The 20,820-nt window shown below is 38.3% G+C and overlaps 1 protein-coding gene across 1 annotated transcript; it reads right to left on the bottom strand.

The window, feature by feature from the left end:
• Positions 1-6: 6 nt before the first annotated feature.
• LOC146170455 (uncharacterized) lies at positions 7-19,343 on the bottom strand. The gene is made up of 12 exons (XM_083389211.1): positions 19,203-19,343; positions 10,701-10,936; positions 10,323-10,410; positions 9,568-9,674; positions 9,053-9,246; positions 7,073-7,276; positions 6,650-6,721; positions 2,607-2,663; positions 2,183-2,230; positions 1,601-1,790; positions 1,224-1,356; positions 7-648 (listed from the first exon to the last, which is right to left on the bottom strand). Exons 1-12 carry the CDS (start codon positions 19,239-19,241, stop codon positions 67-69), a joined length of 1,950 nt encoding a protein of 649 aa, XP_083245337.1. The 5' UTR covers positions 19,242-19,343; the 3' UTR covers positions 7-66.
• Positions 19,344-20,820: the final 1,477 nt, after the last annotated feature.

Below are 20,820 nucleotides of genomic sequence, written 5' to 3'. Positions count from 1 at the left end.
CACGTTTTCAATTCGCCAAAGCGCCTCCTGAATTTCAGCTCCTAAACAAGAAAAACACTCAACATCTCAGTACATCGGTCCCGCCTCCAACGGAACTTGCTCCAACGCTGGCTGGTAGCACGCTTCCGGGAGTGACGTCACAGGAGGCGTGACGTAGGCTTCCTGTCCGCACGTGTACGATCCGCTGGGTGGCGCGTAAGCCATGGGAGCATAGGAAGAAGTGGAAGTAAACTGGTCGTTGTTGGCATGGTGATGGTAGTAGGGGTCGGAGTAGAAGCCGGAGGACTCGGAGGAGTAGAACATCCCGGAGCTCCCTTGGCTGGAGGAGGAGCTGGCTCGGTTGGAAGAAGGATCGACGGATGCGCTCATCGGATCGAAACCTCCTCCTGCTGCGTTGCCATAGTAACCTGACATGGTGCTTGAAGTGTCGCTCCACGAGCTGCGGTTGCTATAGTGACCGTGCTGAGAAGGATACTGGGAGTAGGAGGTGGGGAAGGGGGTGGTGGAAGGGTAGGAAGATCCTCCGGGAGCTGAGGGGTCATCCTGCATCGGGAAGTGGGATGGAGAGGAGGAGAAGATGTCTCCTCCTTCGTTGCTTGGAGCTCCTCCGTGATGCAGGGATTCAGCGTAACTAGGGAGGCGAGGAGACTGCGGAAGGAAGATGTGGATGTTGAAGATTGAACGAGCGGGGAATGTGTAAGTTTGTTGAGAAAAAAAAAAACCCAGATGGATTTGTTTAAATATCACTTAACTTGGAAATATGGTTAGATGAGAATTCCCTCACGCGCTTAAAACATACCCATTATAGGCTTTATTCTGGTCATTTAGGTCTTTTTTCGACGGGTTTAGGACTTATTCCAAGTTCGTTATTACGAATATTACGTTTTAGTCCTATTTATGCCTCTTTTCGTGTTTAATTCCGGTGTTGATGTTGTTCTTATTTCGGTCTTTTGGCTCTATTATGGGTGGATTTATTTTTTGTTGCCTTAATATTGTGTAATATAAAAAATATTGTAATACCAAATATATTTTTGTACTTCTCAGTACCTTGAGATATACTATTACTCTGTATTTCAGTAAAATATGCTTGACTTTTTTTGGAATCATTTATTCTAACTATTTATATAGCAATCATAAAACTAATGTATAACTGTTCACCATCTCAACATAGCACTTGATTATATCTTAAAAACATTAAGCTTTTGAATGTAATTGTACCCCACCTGTGTGTAAGTGTATCCGTATCTCTCCGTACTGTTGGTGACTTGTATGGCTTGCGCCAATCCATGGAAATCAAACTTGTAGGCGTAACGCTTGCCGTGCACCTTCGTCATTATGTTCTTGTCGTAGTAATACCTGGAAAAATAAGGTTACAGTTTTAATTAGAAATATTTCCACTGGGTTTAACTTAGAATAGGAATTTGCCAAACATAAATTTATCCCGAATAGAACTTTACCTACAACTTCGCTAAATACATTAGCAAAGGCAGTAGCTAAAATGTTTGTCGATTTCGATTTTTTCGAGAACGCGTGTAGACAGTTTCTACCATAGTTAACTTCTAAATCAGCCATTGCCGGTGATTTGGTGTAGAGCATTTACCTGAGAGCGCGGCTGAGTTTGTCGTAGTTCATGTTGGGCTTGCTCTTTCGCTCCCCCCAGCGGCGGGCCACTTCGTCGGGGTCGACCATTTTAAACTCTCCCCCGGTTCCCTCCCAAGTGATGCAGCTAGAGTTAATAGAATCGCTCAAAAGCTCGAGCAGAAACTGCCACAGCTGGATTTGACCACCGCCTTCAAACAAAACGTTCGGGGTTAAAAATGTAAAAAATCGTTAAATTGGGAATTTGAGAGAAAATAAACAATTGAATTGAGGGAAAAAATGTAATTGTTGAGTTATTAAAAAACAAATTAAAATTGTAAAAAATCGTATAACGGTATACTTGAAGCCTATTTCTTTATTGAACTATTTTTTAAAAAAAATTAAAAAATTCAGGCAAGTAAAGTTAATTGCAAATTAAAAAAAAAAAAAAAATTAAGTAAAGAATATCTAAAAAGCATTTTATTTTTTTTGTTATAAAAAGTTTTATTGTTAAACAAATTAGTGTTTGTGCTGAAAGAATATCTAAAAAGCATTTATTTTATATTGTGATTTTAGTATTAATTTATAGAAACTAAATATCCACCTTGCTTGCATAACCGGCTGCATAGAGGTCCAAGTAGTTTGTACGTTTCTGCAACAAAATGGAATTGTTACTTTTCCAAATCGGATAAAATTTTAAAAGGAGTTGGCTGTCATGAATTTTAATGCAGAACCTAATTTAACAAACGAAAACTGCTAAAGTACATTATAGGCTAAATTTTAACTCATTATTTCAACTGGATAAAGGTAAATTAAAAAACAAATATGTAACTTCAAAAATTTAACATTTGCGCAATTTGTGCAGATTCAATACAACACATGGGTACGTCAAGTAGCAGTAACCACTTGTGCTTACGTGAACACAAGTTGTACATTGCTACAATATAAGGTTATGTTTGGGTAACAATTTGCGAGCAGCGAAGCGAGTGAAAAAACAAACAAGAGAGTGAAGCGAGGTGATGTTCTACCTTCGAGTGACAACTTTTCGCTGCTGCTGTCTCCACCTTGGTAGATGGCTCTGTAGTCTGCAACAAAAATAACAACTGTTAAACAACTAAGCATGGTTCTACAGCTCACCCTTAACTGGGGCCCATAAAGACCTAATTGATTATTGATGATACAACATATATTCAGCAGTGCTACCCACTTTACGTAAAGAACTTGGGATTTGATTCTCAGTATAAAACATAACACCCTCAAATATCAGCCTGATAAACATTGGTATAGTTGGGTTTTCTAAGATTAATAAACCCAATAAGCAACGTAGCAAAGTTTATATTTTTGTCATATACTAAAAGCATTCATTAACCATAGGTAATATTAAAATGTTACCGCGTAACAGTTCTTAGAATAACTGCCAACATTCACCATTATTAATTTGTTGGTTGCACGAGCCAATAAAGCCACTAATGGCTGACAAATGCACAACCCCCAGGCATCGACACCCCTTAAACTTTTGCGGTCTCCCCTATATTTAGTGCAAGGCGTTTAGCGCCGAAGATCTTTCATCAGAACTAGGAGCAAGGCCTACATCGCTCACCCGTGATTTTATGGGGTTAGGGGGCCGGTTTGGGGTGTTATGGGTGACAACAAGGGGTGCTTTCTCCCCTATAATGGTTCAGCGCTTGAAGGGTGTGATTTGCGGCAGCGAGAAGGCCATTTTCAGCTAACAATCACTTTTAGAATGCCGCCATTGTTTGCTATTGTTACGTCATGCGCGCTGCACCCCTGACAGGTTTGCTATGTCGCGGCTGAAATACAACAAACATCAAACAACCTCGTTGGAGCCATAAAGCGGGGTTTCATGCGTCAATCAAAATCGTTGATTGATTGAAAGTGCAATCGTAATGATCAACTCAAGTTTTGGACTTTGAAGTAAAATTGGATGACTTTTGAATTAAAACTAGCAAATTTCAATTCTTAGAATTTAAGGCTTTAGTTCAAATAAAATTAAACACTTTAATCAGTTATTCGCGATAAAAAATGCAGGGTTGAAAGCTCCCAATTCAATGTTCACATTTTTAACTTTTGGCAAATTTACAGGTTTTAACGCAGACTTGAAAATTTTGTCTTTTTTTCTATATTCGCAAAATCTACTCTCTGTGATGTCACAGTGGCTATTTAATAGTTTAGAAAGCTGCACGCGAGCGACACGCATCAATGCATCTGACATGCCGTCGGACACGCATGAATGCGTCAGACACCGGACACCGATTTTTCGGAACAAGTGACACCTTTTTTGCCCCCCAAAACACCCCTAGAACCCCTAAAACCCTAGCGCGTGTTCAGAGTGTGTTAATGATGCTTTAGGCTTCGCTTACAACTGGCAACTGTAATTCTCCCGCACATATTTACACAGGCAAGTGGACCCATGTTTGCTGTTGGGGCTCATTTTTCCAGCACTTTTAGGTGAGAAATTGATCTGAAGGTTTTACAAGTTGTGGCTTGTTTGTATTGCTTCGGGTCTTTAGGTAGGCTTCACTTTGAAGGGGCTTTATAAAGGCTTTATACTCAGTTTCTTTCGAAAGTCACTTAAAGTGCCTTAATTTGACGCGATTTTACAATTTTACCTTTCGATTTGTCAATTGTTTAACCAGAACTTATTTTCACAGTTAGTTACATTAGGATTTTTTTTCGCGTTTAGTAACATTGAATGGTAACCGATTTTATTTCTTCCAATTTGTTCACTTTATTGCATAATGGTTTCTACCTGGGTGGTATCTTTTCATTGTTTAGAGCTTTTAGTTGAAAGACCAATCACATTGATCACAATTTGCAAATCTAGATAGCTATCACCTCATTTTGTAAAACAGATTTTGATAGAGTCTTTTAAAGAGACTAGGTGCGTTTTTTTAGGTATTTTAGGGGAGAATAAAATAAAAAAAATACACGGGCAGTCCAAGGGTTAAGTTATTAGCGCCTCTAGATTAAATTTTGCTTCGTAATTATGGATTCCCGATAACGGATCGACACCGATCCACACTATAGTATCGGACAAGCAACGATACCACACTATAGTATCGCACTTGTCCGATACTAGGTTGGTATCGGTGCCGATCCGATACCAAATTAAATAGGAATTTAGCCATAATTTGCCATATAGCCGAGGCATTTCCACTTTAAACGGTAGAGTTTTTAGAAAATAACATTAACAATAAACTAACTAGGTTTCCCAGCTTTAAATCCATTTTTAGTCAACAACCCGAAAAACATCACATTTGCACGTTGAAGGTTTTTGTGTTCTTCAAGCTAATTGTTTAAGGCAACTTCTATATAGTATAGTTACGCGATCCCAGACTTGCAACCTTCACTTATTGCAATGATTGACGTTCAACTCGTTCTGTCAACAGTTGCGCTTTTACCGTGCCCCCCCCCCACACACTTGTTAATCTAATTTGCACGCTTCTCTCATCCGCCCTGACAGCTCGCGTCGCCCCAGTCCGATGAGCGTAGACGAATAGGGGTGACGTCATTATTGGGGTTGTGATGCAACAATGGAAAGTGATCCCGTGGGCTTGTGGGGGCTTATTCTAGGGGGTTGCGGTTAAACCCACAACAGGTTAACCCACAGGAGTAAACTGTAAACAACCGTGGAAAATTATCGGGGTGATTGTGTGACGTCATGCTGGAGGGGTAAAGTATGACGTAATTGTTAAGTCAAATTTTCGGTGGAGTTTATTAAGAAACGACAAAGTTTGCAACAAAATTATTTATATAAATGGATTGCATAATATGGAGTGCTTTTTATGTTAAAACATATTAATGGTGTGATTTAGGCATGAATAGGTTTAAGGAAGATATTTGGGCAAAAAAAATATATTTTTGGCGTTGTGCGTTCCCTAATCAATTTATTTATTTATTAATTTTGGAGAATTAACAAAGCAGCTACCATCTTTAAAGCCCGTTTTTTGTGTTAAAATATAACATGAGTAAAAAACAAAAAAGTTTTTCAACCCAGGACAATGTGTATTTTCTTTTGACTTTTAATAGAATCGATTTTAGCTGAACTTTATTCGTTATAAGCATGAGTCAAGTCTAACATTTAAACCATGGTTAAAAGTGATACCCCCGATACACGTTCATGTTGCAAATGGCGTATAACCCCCTCCACCCCCAAACAGCCCCTAAACCCCCCACAGAGCACTACTGGAGCCGCATAAAGGTCAAGTGTGAAGCCACCGAAAGCATGGCTGGCAATAGCGAGGCACCAGCACGGTCTAACGAGCCTGTGGCTTGTATCTGTGACAAGCTCCCCACACACAGAGTAATTGTTCCAGCAAAGTATCAGACCCGGTCCTCATGTTGACAACCCACACAACTCACAACTCGGTAATTGCCACCCGGGGATGCCGCGAGAAACACCACATTTGCGAGGTTTTTGGCGCTGACGTTACAGTAGCATTGCGTGGATAGTAGCATTTGCGTGGTTAGAGCGTTTCGTAATATAAGTGATAAGCGCAATGTCAAAGTTTTTAAGAGCAATATAAATGTTTTCTTTTTGATTGAGTGATTGGGTTGCAATCCTACGATACATCGCCGACGTTACGGTAGCATTGCGTGGTTGCAGTGATTGATGATATATGAAGTACAAGCGAAGTGTCAAACTAGATTCTATTTATTATACTCATATAAATATCTTCTTTTCAATCGATTGGTTTGCAGTCCTACCATACAATATTTATTAAAACCAACTGTTTAAAGTATTAAATTAAAATTAAAAGCGTTAGTAGTTTACCATTTGGTTTTAAATATGCGTTTTTACTAAAACAAATGGCATGAAATAGGTTTGAATTCCTTACATACAAAATAATTTCACTGATTTCCAACTAGTTGTTTAACCATTAATTTTACCACACAATATCGTAAAGAGGCAAAAAACTCCCCTTGAGGCAAAAATAATCCCTAGCGAAGTCTTGTGTAAGCCAGCAAGTAGGTAAAAACGTCCCTAGCGAAGTTTCGTTGATTTTATAATTGAAATCTTTCTGCTTGTGTATCGAGTAAGGGTATTTACCTTCGATGGTCAGAGGTGCGTTGATGGTTCCCAACTTTTCCGACTTAATTGCTGGCAGTTGGTGGATGGCGGCTGGAAATATAACAAGAAATTCATTTAAATCATCGTATAGCAAGTGTAATTAGAATAGGAATACTACACATAATATTGAGGCTAAAATTTGAAACTCGCAAATACGCCAAGTTTGTTAATAAAGTTTAATTTTATTTTTCCATAATTATTTTCATAACTTTTAAAAGCGCTGACACAAATCTTTTAGTCTCACATGTTTTTACTTTACTTTTAAAAATAGAAGACATACTCGTTTCTAAACGAGAAAACTCAAACCTACTAAAAATTATTTATTTTTGCTGTTATTTTAACTATAGACAACCCTGGAACATTGCTTAAAATCGAGCGTACTCAATGTTACTAAATACACACCTTGCTTGAGGAACTTCATATGTTGAACCAGCACCTCACTGTTGTATCTCGTCGTGTATCTAGAAAGCTCTTCAACCGACATTTTGCCCAACTCAGGCCCGGTGACATTTGAGAACTTGGTCAGATCGATGTGATGCAAACCGTACTCGGTCACAACCCACTCCAGCCACAGCATCACGTGATGCGGACTCCATATTAAAGGGTCTGGCAGGAGAAGAAAAATGTACCATTAAAAACACGAACTTTTTTGCACTAAATAACAGTTAAATTTTTTGGCGAAACACTTGAATATAATTATCAGCGTTCTTTTTGTTTTTTTGACGTACAAACAAGAAATCTTTATTTTTTGTGTAGGCCTATAAATAACATTATTGTGATTGAATAATTGTTTGATTGATTGAAATGTTTTTTGTCACATACAAAACATTATTTTTAAACTAAAAAAATCAAACCACTATGTTTTATCGGAGTCCTTGTTTTTTAATATTGAAAAGAAGTTTTACCGCTGGACATAAAAAGGGTTGCTAAAAATCTATTCATCAAGATCTATAGGGGTAAAGCATTTTGGGGCAAGGATTTAGAATACAAAAGTATAGTGGGAAATAATGAGGAGGGATAGTAAATGGCCGCAGTCTAGTCTTGGAAGTTTTATAGTTTGTCCTGATCGATCGCTCAGCGTTAATAGTTAACACTTGCTGTCCATTTACTTGGTATTCAGTATACTAGCATGTGTGGGTGGTCAGTAAATACATTGCGTGTGGCTAGATTTTTAAGTGTATAGTTTTCATAAAACAGCAGTTCATGTCGCTTTGGCATGGTTTTGTTTTTTAGTAAAGTTACGTTTCCAGTTTAAAAATATGCTTGTAGAATGTACATAGCGTGCAAACATACAAACTACTAAAATTCAGTTAAAAATTGGTCGGAAAATTATATAGTCATGTTACTAACTGTGCTTTGTATTGCCATATCACGTTCTTTAGAACGATGACAGGAGATTTAGCAACGATAAAAACGTTTTGCCATAAACTCAACATCAAAGCACAGGGTTTTCATAAATAATATGCTGGCCCTTGAAGTAGTCACCAGCTACTTATTCAAATATAGCCCGTATTAAGAGTTCCGTGCCTGAAGCGAACTTAAATCATTCATCGGCACAAAAAGCCTTCAAAGGTGTCACAATCGTCATTACAGGGGGTCCCAGGGAGGGTAAAACACCCCCCTGGGTCACGAAACGCGGTGTACACGGGGATTAAGGTCTTAGCGCTTGTCAACGACTTTGCAGACCAGCCCAGAGACACAAGTCGTAACTGACCTGGCGACCAAGTGACGACATATGACTGGTGTGCTGTGATAAGTGACACCTTATATTATCTGGAGGCTTGTTTTTATTTGATGTTTGGATTTTTCGCGACAGCTTTTATGAACATAGGAACCCAGCACGAGAAGTAAACCACAGTGTTTCTCAAACCTTGGGTCGCGACGCAAAAGTGTGTCGCCGTTTTATTTGTTTAGGTCGCTGACCGCAATAGTTTCATTTGGTTGGAGTGGTTTAAATGGTTAGTTTTTTCCTTTTTTCTGAACAAAAATTTTTCTACAAATTTATAAAGTTGTGAAAACAATATGAAGACAAAAATAACGTTAATACCGGAACTTTATTAGTTCCCCCCCTGCAAGGTAATATAACGCCTAAATCGCGATTTTGGCCAAAAAAAACTAGTTTATGGGAGAATATGGCTTAATTAATGAAAAAAATTATCTCTGTCACCTAAATCCACAAAACACACTTTTTGAAATGCATATAAATTAAAAACAAAAAGGCAGGCATTTTTTGAAATGCATATTAAATAAAAACAAAAAGGCGTTTTTAAACTAAAACGAAAAATTAGCAACTTTAACAACGGAAAAACATGAAAAAAAATTATAGAAACAATTACACGAAAACACTTTATAACAAAAATAAAAAATCCTTCTTTCACCCACCTGCTGGTACGAGCACCCTCTTCTCTTTTTTAGGCCCCGGAGTGAACGCGGGTTGTTCCTGGGGTGTTGGGGAATTTCCGTAACCCACCGATGCAGGAGGGGGGCACTGGGGCTGGTTGCCATGGATACCAATATTGTTGTTGCCATGGTGAGGCTGGAAAGCGCTCGGATGGAAGGAGTTGCTAGGCAACGAACTGCGCGGAGGGACGCTAAGGTTAGGTGGGTGACGCGGATGAATATTATTAGTCACGTGGCGTGTTTGTCGATATCGAAAAAAATAAAAAAATTGGATTTATTCCAAAAGTTAAAATAACTTTGATTAGGCAATCTTGAAAAAAGGGAAGCTAAAAAAATGTTAATTCAACTAAAAAACACGATTTTCTAAATAAGCGCACAACTAATAAGAATGAAAAAATGATTACGCAAATTTAAGCGCTTCAACTTAAGTTAGCCTTACCAGAAAAAAAGTTTATTTTATTTATTGCGTTTGAAAATTTCAAAGCTGTAATTCCTACCTGATGTTCATCATATCAGCTTGTCCTTCGAAGCCAGTTTCAACCCTCTCCTTCTTAACATTGTATTCTTCGTCGCAAGAATACGCAGAATTTCTGTTGCTTGGCACCTGCAGGAAAATGTACACTGAAATATCGTGCCGATTCGATGGAAAATTTATTAAAAAATTCTATAGTCATTATTGTATTCAAAACAGCGATTCTGCCATAAAATGTAAAATTATATTAATAAACAGTAGGGTTACAATTAACTAACTGTTTAACGCTAATCAATTTTAACCTGATTGCTCTGCAAAAAATAACTTTTAACGTTTTTATTTCATCTATTTTGATTGTTTGAGAATATTAATGACGTCAGTTGGTATAATATGGGATCAAAACCTTTTGCCCACAGTATCGGAATAAAATGTCAAGTATCAGACCACCCCTGCTCTAAATACTTCCTCTCTCTGTAAGACTTGGCAGAATTTAAAACCTTGGCTTTATCAGACTCCAATTTTAGCAGGATTATTTATACAACGCTCAGTGCGACATTCTTATAAGTGCGACTTGGCATCTCATAAAAGCGGATTATATTTATTATCTGCCCAAAGGAAAAGGTTGAATACATTTATTATTGTCGGATATTCCAGCAAAAAACAAAATCCTTTATTGTTATGCCAAGAAAAGCGAGACCTTTACATCAAAACAGCAAAAAACGTAAATATAACCCGCTTTATGGAACCATAAGGAAATCGCAATTATTTTATGACACCTACATTTCCTCCAGGTGCAAAAGACATTGGAGATGCCTCGAAGTTTCCAAACATCGTGTTTTCCATGTTGCTCCAACTCCGCTCTTTTTCGCTGAAACAAAATTAACATTTGAGCTTGATTTTTAGATGTGTAAATTAATCAAAAGAATGTGTAAAAAAATAAAATTGCGTCGTTACGGTAAGTTTTTTAGATGAAATATAAATTTCGAAAAATTTTACTTCAGAAAATTTAAATTAAATTTAGAGATTGTGTCAAAAAACATGTTTCGTTATTATATTTCTAAACATTATGAAAAGAGAGGATTTAACCTGTTTTCAGATATATATATTAAATTTTAAATAGTGTGTAAGAATGGAAAAAATTGATCAAAATCTTCTTACCCACTACTATAGTTGTCGACCTCTGTGAAATTGTTGAACACCGGGTTTGTGGGGGGAGCGGCGGGCGAGGGGGTAGATGACGTCATAGAGGGCGTCGATGAGAGTGACGTCATCATTGGTGGTGAGGGTGACGTATCGGATGATTGACAGGTGAAGGGTTTGATTGACTTGTGAAGGGGAGAGTGGTGGAAAACGTCGAAAAGTGAGTTGTCGTCGCACACGAGAGATAGAGCTTCCTGGAATGTAATTTTTTTTTAAATAATGGTAAAAATGTTTCAACAACGTATGTTTTAAAATCGTATAGTTCTTACACGAGTTATTACCTTTAAGAAGATTCCGGATTTATGTTAGGTAAAAGTTGAAATTTAAAGAGATATGTTTTTTAAGTTTAAAGATAGGAACTAATGTATTATGTACAATGTACCATAAAAAGAGTAAAAAGAGTAATATCTAAGTTGGAAGTTACTAGGTTTAAGAGGTCCTGGAATTTATGTTGTCCCTTGTAGAAATATAAGGAGTGGTAGGCAGGTGGATCTGTTTGGCGACAAATTGTATTGCAATGTAGAAAGTACAATTTGTGAAACAGAACATTAAACTTGAGCAGAACATAGAAATATCTCGGTCATATAAATGAATTTAGCGAATGCCTTGGCATGTTTGGTAAAGTCGAACTGACTGCTGCAGTAAATTTATTGAAATTTATGTTGACCTCAAGTCCCTTTTAAAACCATTTTGCAGAAAGTGCTTGTAGAATGCAGCATTTTACAAAAGTGAAACCACGGAGTCAATGTTCTGGCAACAAATTCTAGCTTTCAGATTTACTTTATTTTTTACGAAACGTAAAAAAATATACTGAGATAATTAAAACAAGAAATAAAAATAATGCGGTCAGTTGATCTTTTTCTTTTTACAGCGACCAAGACATCCACAAAATTCCTTTTTGTATTTCCTCAAGTAATAAACAAGCTTTTAGCAGAGCTTTTCTTGCCATAATGAACGCCCATGTTTACGCCCCAATAAAAGGGCTTCTTAAATTTCAATTTTCACCCCATTTTATTTGTTTGCGATTTAAGCGCTGGCGCCGCCCCAGTCGTTGTGAGGACAGACGCAGTAAAAATCCGGGACTCGAGGTCACGCATGGCTGACAATCGTCACGCTCAAATACCTCTGGTGCCAGGGGGTGGGTTTGGGGGTCTAGGGGCACGTTGGGTCTAATCCTGCGGGTTAGTCGAACGTGCTGGCACGCGTAAGGGTAAATTGGGGGTTGGGGGGCGAAAAATTGTTTTAGTTATACAACTTTAAGACAAAATATTGCTTATAGTTTTTGAACACATGTTTTGAACAAAAAGGTGTACTTGGTCAGGATAATAATACTAAGAGCCCGTTCTTTTTAGAATCTTAAAACCGTTTTTTTGAGGATGTTTCCAAATCACAAACATTTCATGTTTTGCAGCGAAATGTGATTTTTGTAAAACACAATTTAGATTTGGAAGAAAAACTAGTTGTTTTAAATAGACACATTCTTAAAAAGTACGTTTTTTTGATATCTGAATGTTTTACGAAAGTTAAACAATCCGATTTTTTGCGCAATTTTTTTTAACGCGCGCCACACGAAGTTCGAAATTTCGGCGCAAAGACAAAGAGTGACGTTATAATCAATCGCGTTCCTTTGTTACGCCACAAACCGCGATTTCGACTGAGACAAAGACCGGCGGCAAACGATCCCAAGTTTTGGGGGTTCTTGGGGGGTTTAGGAGGCTCCCGGTGGGGCAACAAAGCGGCGGAGACCCTGAGGCGCGCGCCGCGACCGCGAGATGCGGTTTGTGACGTCATAGTGAAAAGGAGATGAACAATGGAGGCGCCGTGTGTGGAAGTGGAGATGGATCGGGAGCAAAGATTAAACCTCGGAGATTGTTTATCGATTATTATTCAGGTTTAATTGAACTGCAGGGCTCGAAATGTTTAGTTTTTATACCACAGGGGTCGGATTCATTTGCAATAAATGCGAATAAACATTTCAATAACGAGAAGCTTATTTCCGAGATGGAATTTTGTGGTTGGAAAACGGAAAGTCTATTATTTGTAGCCCCTGTGTTGCATTTGGCAAATTACACATACGAGATTACTATGAAAAGCAGCGAAAAGGATTAAAAGCGAGGAAAAATTGCATCTCTGCATTGACTTAACTATATTTCTGTTCGAACTTAGGGTTGCCACTCAGCTTATAACAAAAATTCAACATCTTTTAAAGATTTTTCAAAGCAAATTTGTAGATAATAAGGGAGTTTAAATGTCATGGTCAACAATAACAATTATATTTTAAAACATTGTTTTACTTCGTTGTTTTGTGAACATAATTTAAGCTGCACATAAAATAAGTACGAGGACATTAAAAGACTTTTAAAGGTTCGGAGGCTTTGATGCAGCCCTGTAGGTATTAATATGCTGGTTTTAGCTGATCATTTCGATCTCTGCAGTGCGTTTTGGCGAACCTAATTTCAACCCCTGCGGTGTAATCGTGCCCATGTGCGAATGCGCGGGAAACAGCCAAAGATGGTCGCGCCGCAAAATGACGGGGATTGAAAGTTGATTATTTTTGCTTTCTAGAGGCGCGTGTCAAAACAAAGGTTGAATGGGTGGGTTGGGTGAGATTAGATAACGCTGGGTGCTTGGGGCCTGAGTGCTGTCTGTCTCTATGGGGAGACTGACTTTGATGACTTTTCCGATCACCCTTGAATGCAATTGAAAGTAGTCTACAACTGATGTTGGTTTTGTTGATATTGGAAACCAAATGCAGTGGTTGTTTAAATTTTGCAGCTTATTCTGAGACAGTAGTTCCCAAAGTTTTTTAAGCGCGACCCAATTTTTTTAGTTTTGTGAACATCTCGCGATCCAAGAAACAACTTGATGTCATGTGCTTATATTTGGTAAATTTTTTTATTCTTATAGAAAACATTTTTAAATTGAGCATAATTGTTGTAGGGAGCATTTTAAATGTTTCGAAAATCTACTATCTATTTCTGTATGGGCTTTGCTATTTTACTACGTTTAAAATAGATTACTGGCGTTTAACTTTTAAGAAAAATCGCAGCTTTTCAGTTTTTCCGATTTTTTGATGCATATGCTTATTTCAAGGAAAACTAAATACATTTTTGCGTCAAATTTAACAGTTGGGGCGGAATTAAAAGTAATTTTTTTTTGGCATTCCTGGTTTGTTTGTGGTGGATTGCGGGAGCGTAGTAATTTCGGAACGCAACACCTAAACTTGTCACATTGATTTATTACCGGGATGAATTGCTTCGAATTGATTCTTCAAAAGTGGCACGAGGGATTTAGTATCCGGTTAATTTATCACGTTTAGCGCAAAATGTGCTTTTTCTTGAATGCAAAATCTCAAACACAGTTTTCCGAACTCTTGAAACGTCGGTGAAAAATTGGCAAAATTCTTGCGAAAAGTTTTCAATAATTCTCTATAGCAGGAATACTGTTTGACAAGGGGAAGCACGAGGAAAAAAATGACTTGAAGGGTAGGGTAAAAAAATGCGATATGAAATGCACTTAAAAAAATGCACTTGTTATGCCTTTTAAACGAAAGCTGTAAATATCCTTGTGTTGACGCTTAAGGGTAGGAATATGTAAGGATGTCTTACAAGAGTAATGTATTCAATTAAATATTCTTAAATCAAGAAAAAAAACTAATTGGCTTATTTTTGCTTAAAGTTTATAGAAAATAGGCAACGGGCAAGAAAAAATGCTTGGGGGGCTGTAGTTTGTCCAGGTCTACTCTATATGCACAGCTGACTAAAAAGGGATTCAGAACGTTTCAGGATTGTCTACCCGGTATATCGGGTTTGATACGGATTAGGGGAGAAACTGACAATATAATTGCTGGAACCACATCCAGTCACTCTATATCTATTCAAGCTTGTTTGCATTGTGGGTTACTCACCCCTTGCAACTGTTTACATCACAATGCGCCCTTATCTTATTAAGGCTCGTGTTACGTCACAATGACCGTTTGTCACTTGTGTGGCTTGACACTGACTAACTGGTTTTAGCGTCCATTAAACTTTGTACCAACGGCCGCCCAAAAAATAGGGGCTCTTGGGTGAAATTTGGGGGTTGTTTGAGGAATAAGGAGGTCCCGTGTTTGTTAGGTCATTTATTTTAATCCAATTTAGCCTTCCAGGTAAATAACTGTTAAATTCCTTCATGTGTGTAAAATCCAATTACTTTAAGTTCGCGCTGATTTAAGTTGATGAATAATATCCAAGTAAATTATTTTACTATTTATTTGACCTGTAACTGAAAAGAAAATCGCGCTTTTAATTGTTACGTAAAAAATAAAAAAAAATAAAATCTAGAGAAACCTGTAACTTTCTGATTGCTTTTGAGCTGTTTTTTTTTCTTTTCTGTAGCGAAAGATAAAAAAAATTGATTTTTCGATTGTTACATTAACAAAATCCGACAAAAAATAATTCAAAGAAAACCGTAAGTTTTTAAATGTTTTTTCAGCCGAATGTTTCCGATTCAGATGAAGTGGCGTTCACAAGGCGTGACGCTGACGCTCACGTAGTAACAACAACCCTTGGGCCACCCACAAACCACCCCATGCCCGTGTGGGTGAATGTAAACACCCCGGGGCTCGGCACACGCGACCACAGCGAGAAACGAGCACCGGAGATGGGCTTATTGCGTCATAAAGGCTGCGTCGCGCGGCACGAGCCGAGAATTATGGCGTTGCTTTGATGATTTGGCCGCTTTTTGACAAATAATGTCGCTGTTTTGTTGTTTTTTTTTGTCGATATTTTGAAGTTGAGCTAATCGGAACAAACTAACGCTTTCAGGTTTAAAAGTGGTGAAAATCGTTTTATGTTTTTCGTCGCTCGATCTTAAGCTTGTTCGGGTTGTTTGAAGTGTAAACGAGCTTTGAATTCTGTTTCCGTCACAATTTTGGGTAAATTGCGACATAACGATATGAGACATTGTTGCGTAAAGACAATAGTTTTTAGATTTTTGAAAATTATAATTGTGATGAAATGAAATAAATCGCAAAATAAACATTTATTAAAACGAAATTTTGCGTAAGTTCTGATTCGACCAAAAAATTAATAGTCAAATTTAAACCAAAGCAGAAAGATATCATTTAAAATTATTATAAATGTTCTACTTTTTCTTCGTACTTTTTGAAAGAAATTTGACCAAGTTTGTCACCCAAAATTACCCCACGTTAAGAAACGCTAGGTATGACCGAAACCTATGTTAACAGCGCGGGGCTCTATGAGCGAATAAGGGGTCCATTATAAGCAGCTTTGTTTGCGTCGATTTCACCTCTGACCCCCAGATGTAGGGTCATGACCTCCAGCAGCTTGCATATGCTCACAGAGCAGGTGTACTGCTGTGCAAGCTGCTGGTGTAACCTGCACTTGTACGAACACCAGGTTAAATATGAAGGACAGAGGAAATGTCTCGACAATCTATAAACAATTTTTTAGTTTTTAAATAAACTTTTTGGGCTAAGTTCGATATTTTTTGACCCATCAATGACATTTGACGTTTTTTTATGTTCTTTTTCCTCCATAAATTTGGATCGCACTGTCTAAATGATATGTTGCCAAGAATGATATTACTCCTTAATTTCTAGTATTAGTTGATAAATTTGTCGAAGCCAAAATAAATGCAAATTTATCAAGTTTATGCTAAATTAAAAAACAGTAAACTGTTGAGAATTGGACAACTAAAGTCCTAACTTTGGTCAAAATATGACAATTTATCAATCCCACAGTATAAGTTAATTTGTAGCATTGGTCAAGCCACTGTAGCCGAGCTTGAATATTGACCAAACATATCGAGCAGGTGTTTTGGTGCGCGAGGGTCTGACTCCAGCCCGGTTTCCGCTTCACAATTCCCGTGCCGAGCCTTTTTCTCGCGACACCACAGCGTCGCCCCCGCGCGAAATTGACCGTATTGTGACAAGGCGTATCGCGTCGCCCGTGTGTGTCGTAACAATGGCGAGCGACGAGACTGACGGCTGAGCGGAACCGATTTGTTTTAACTTGAAGTTTGACGAAAGAGCGGAATTATGAACGTATGTTTTCGACATCGAAAATACTTTCTTTATGTTGATTTTGTTTTATACACACGAAATTAAGATTTTTTTTTTGTTTCATTCTCGAAAAAAAAAACTTTTGCGGTGAAAAAGGTTAGCAGCCATTTTACTGCAATGTAAGCCAAAAAATATAGGTTATTTCTTCATGTTAAAGTTAAATTACCGTCCCTAAAAGAGTAGTATTTTATATTTGAGAGAGAAAAAATGGATCGTCGCTTTTACGATGGCGATAGTTGTCGTTCAAGACTTTTACCCTGGCGACATTTAGCGTTTATTTGTGAAGGGAATAAAGACTACGACTTAAATAAGTGGTAAGGCAGCGCTTAAATCGACACATGCAGTTTGTTGAGATAGCGAAATACGATAACAACATTTTCAATGACTTGTCAAGTCAAAAGTGAGCGAAACAACGCAAATTATTCAAACGAATTTAACTTTAAAAATAGCACCATATTTGACAAGCACAGACTTGTAAAGAAACCAATATTCACTTGTAGCTTCCAGCCAACAAACCCTACACCAGGCCGGGAACATATTTGTTACAATTTCCTCACGTTCGCGACAAACTTAACCATCCGTGACGCCTGGAAATCAGGCGCATATCATCTCAGGATCCCTACGTTCTATCCCAGACGCCAGATGCAGTCTCTTCCCTGTAATCTGCTTCCCATGTTCGGTTCCGCACAATTAAATCGTAAATAGATCGCGCTTATTAGCTGCAATTCAACTCTTGGATGAACTACTTTGTGCTTTGGATTATATTGTTGTACACTTTGCAGTTGAAGGGCAACTTAATTACTGTGGAGTTATGGCCGAGTAGTGGATTTAAACCAAGCTTAGAAAAATTCGCACACTTTTGAAACTTTAAAGCAATGTTTTTTAACCATTTTTTTGCGGCGGCCTAAATATCAGTAACGGCGAAGCTTTGGTGACTCAGATAATTGAAGTTTTATGAACAAAATTTGAAGCAAAAACTTCATTTCGTGATTTCTTAACGATATTCTTTCTAAGAACGCCGATTGTAATAAATGGCAGAAAAAAAAGGTTAAACTGTAGGGTTATAAAAATCGTGGAGGTCATGTAACTTTGGAAGGTGATAGATTCGACAAACTTTAAAAAATAACATTTTAAAAACGACTAAAGGAATTAGTTAATTGAATAAAAACTTCAATTAATTACACTGAGAACATAGGTCTGTCAATACGTAAAGGTTGGTAGACGAATCTTTTAAGCCTACAAAGAACTTGAAGCAGAGCTTTCTGTTACTGTTCCTATGAGGCTAAATTGGCTAATTTTAGTTAAAACGAATAATAAAACCGGTTTGCAAAATTTTAACCGAAATCTTTCATTTTCCGCATACACGACGTTGGTAAAAAATTAGTACGGAATAGGCTTAAGGCTCGCTGAAACGAGCAAGCGATCATACAGAAGCTTTCCAAATATGGTCGAAAAATAAACTTCACAAAAGCACAAGTCAGACAGAAAATAAGTGAAATCACGAATGAACTTGAATGAGATGACACGCACTGTAATCCATCATTCGTCACCCAGACATGGGTCGTATATCGGTGGGGTTAATCTGCCCAAGCACCCTTACCCACGCCTGGTTATTTCCCAGCGGGGTCCAACACACCCCTAGGGGTCATAGAACCCACGTATCGTTGGGTGACCGGACAAAATACCCCGTTCACACGCACCCTGGGGTTAGCGCTTAACCCCTAAACTTTACCCAGGCTGCCCCAACCCCGGCTGTCCACTCACCCTGGGTAACTTGTCACCCATGTTTATGGCGACCCCCTTAATTGGGGTCAAACGGTGGGGCTTAAGATTGACCCACGGGGTCAAAATCAGGTCTAACGATATTTTGTTAAACTGAGAAGGTTTCGAGTGCTACGCGGGAATGGCAGGAGTATTTTTACGCCTAAAACGTGAGAATAGTGCGACCGCAGAATCCAAACACGCGAATGGCGTCGTATTGAAATGGCCAAGGGGGTCGTAAAACCATTTTCAACTCAAGTTACCGCAAAAAACGGCGCTCTGTAAACTGAGAGAGACAGTCGAATAACAATTCGGGATTCGTGACATTGATAAAGCCGCAACACAAAAAATATTTTCAATCGCATTTTAACCGTTTTTCGAACTTTACATTTTAGGCGAGAGAGAATAACAGATAAAGAAATTCTTAAAATTAAATTTGTAATTAAAAGAAAAATTCAATTTGCAAAAAAAAGTATCGGTTATTGCTAAGCAACAAATGCGTACTGAAAGTTCCATTTGTCAGTTATTTTTCTTTTACTAGCCATAAAAATCGACAAAATAACCTAAAAACCCAATAGAACAGCACCAGCCATAATGACGCAACAATCGAAAGACAATAAACATCGCGATCTTACCTTGACGTATGCTGAAGTGTCGGGAACAGTCTGCGTCATGACGTCACAAAGACTTGCAAGTTCTCGAATCCGGGCGCGCGTTGTTTCAACTTAATCGCTCGCGTCGAGAAGTTAGCAGCAAAAATATCGCGATATTTCAAAGTTCTTCCTTCGACTGCGATTCGTAAATGACGAGAGCTTTCGGGAGCCGCGCCGTTTTTATACCAGCACCTGGTTACGGTTGGCTGAGCAGCGTGTTGTAGTAAATCGGGGTTTTAGAGGAAAAAAGGGATTTTAAAAATGGTCGAAAAACTGCGCTTTTTTCAGCCTTGGGTTGATTCCAAGTTACGAGGAAACAGATATTATGCGCTGATTGATTAAACATTATGTGGGTGGTGAGGGAAGGGGGTGGGGTTTAGGGGGCGTTCGAAACCCGTACCTTGCTCATTTCCTTGTGGCTTTAAACTGATAAATGTATTTTCTGCGCTCGTCAATTTGTTTCATATTAAATCGAGTGTTTCGTGGTCAAGGTCAAAGTCAAGGTCAATGCTGGGGAGATTTTTAAGAGGGTTAAAACTTTGTCAAATGGTTTAGGTTTGGGACTAAGTTTATCATATTGCACAATGTTGGGTCCGCATTCCCACACTAAAATTATTAACATTTGCTCAGCAAAAAGGGGTTAATTTAGATGAGCCTTTTGCTACGACAATCTACGAGAGAAAAATTAGTTACTGGGGTATATTTATATTAGGTTAATATGACTTTAAGCAGCGCAATGAACACACAACTTTATGGCTAAAAATATCCAACAAATAGGTTGATTTGTTTAAATTTATGCCCAAACTTGCCATAAAAATCCTAAATTTGCTATTTTAAGCCCCCAACACCCAGTGAACGCCCCTTCAAATACCCCCCTTGCCCCCTCCCCTAGTTCAGCAGCCGGCGACAGACAGACCACGCTCGTTTGGTGGAATCATCGTTAAACGGGTGCGGGCTGCACGGGTCGCTTCCGGTGAATCCCCCGGCTTGACACCCGTCACTTGCCAGTCTCGCACAAACGTGAGTTTTTGTGGATTCGACTTGTTGGCGAGTTGGACCGCTTTTCGGCGTGGTGGGAGTTTTTTGTGAGGATGGAAGAATTACATCAGTGCTTTTCAAACATTTGGTGTTGATACCTTCGTGAACTATATTGATTTTACTGAATTTCCGTTTTAAGGCTGTAAAGACTATCTTTTAACAAATGAAGAGAACTGGACCCAAATGATGTGTACCCATGTGAAAAGCCAACAAATAATTATTTAAAACGTTCAATATGAGCTTAAATATTCATTCTACATCCAACTACAACCTCCAGCCATTATCTTAAGATTTATTTAAAGCGTTCACCAAATGCTACCTATACTTCTGTAGGTGTACTGATATTAGATGGGTAAGAAAAATAGTTTAGCGCTCAAAAATAGTACAATGTCGTTTGTGAAACTTACCCCTTTGAACCACCCCTTGAGTTACATGTTTAATACCCCGAGAACCATTTTTTATAGCATGTGTTCCACAAGTAACTTAAGTGGAGCATTGCATATTTAATATGGCGTGAACATGTCGATTGATACAGGGTTTTTATAGAAGTTGGCGTAATGTC

The sequence above is a fragment of the Ascidiella aspersa genome, chromosome 1 (genome assembly GCF_963924565.1).
Source record: "Ascidiella aspersa chromosome 1, kaAscAspe10.2, whole genome shotgun sequence".
Taxonomy (NCBI): domain Eukaryota; kingdom Metazoa; phylum Chordata; class Ascidiacea; order Phlebobranchia; family Ascidiidae; genus Ascidiella; species Ascidiella aspersa.
This window is presented reverse-complemented; position numbering and strand designations above follow the sequence as displayed.

What these genes read in the sequence shown, in the direction of transcription:
- LOC146170455 (XM_083389211.1), bottom strand. Translation starts at nt 19,241, where the DNA reads ATGACGCAGACTGTTCCCGACACTTCAGCATACGTCAAG. An exon ending in CAGCCGGTTATGCAAGCAAG is followed by an intron (nt 1,791 to 2,182) that starts GTGGATATTTAG and finishes TTTTGTTTGAAG; the next exon opens with GCGGTGGTCAAATCCAGCTG. An exon ending in ACGGATACACTTACACACAG is followed by an intron (nt 649 to 1,223) that starts GTGGGGTACAAT and finishes TTCCTTCCGCAG; the next exon opens with TCTCCTCGCCTCCCTAGTTA.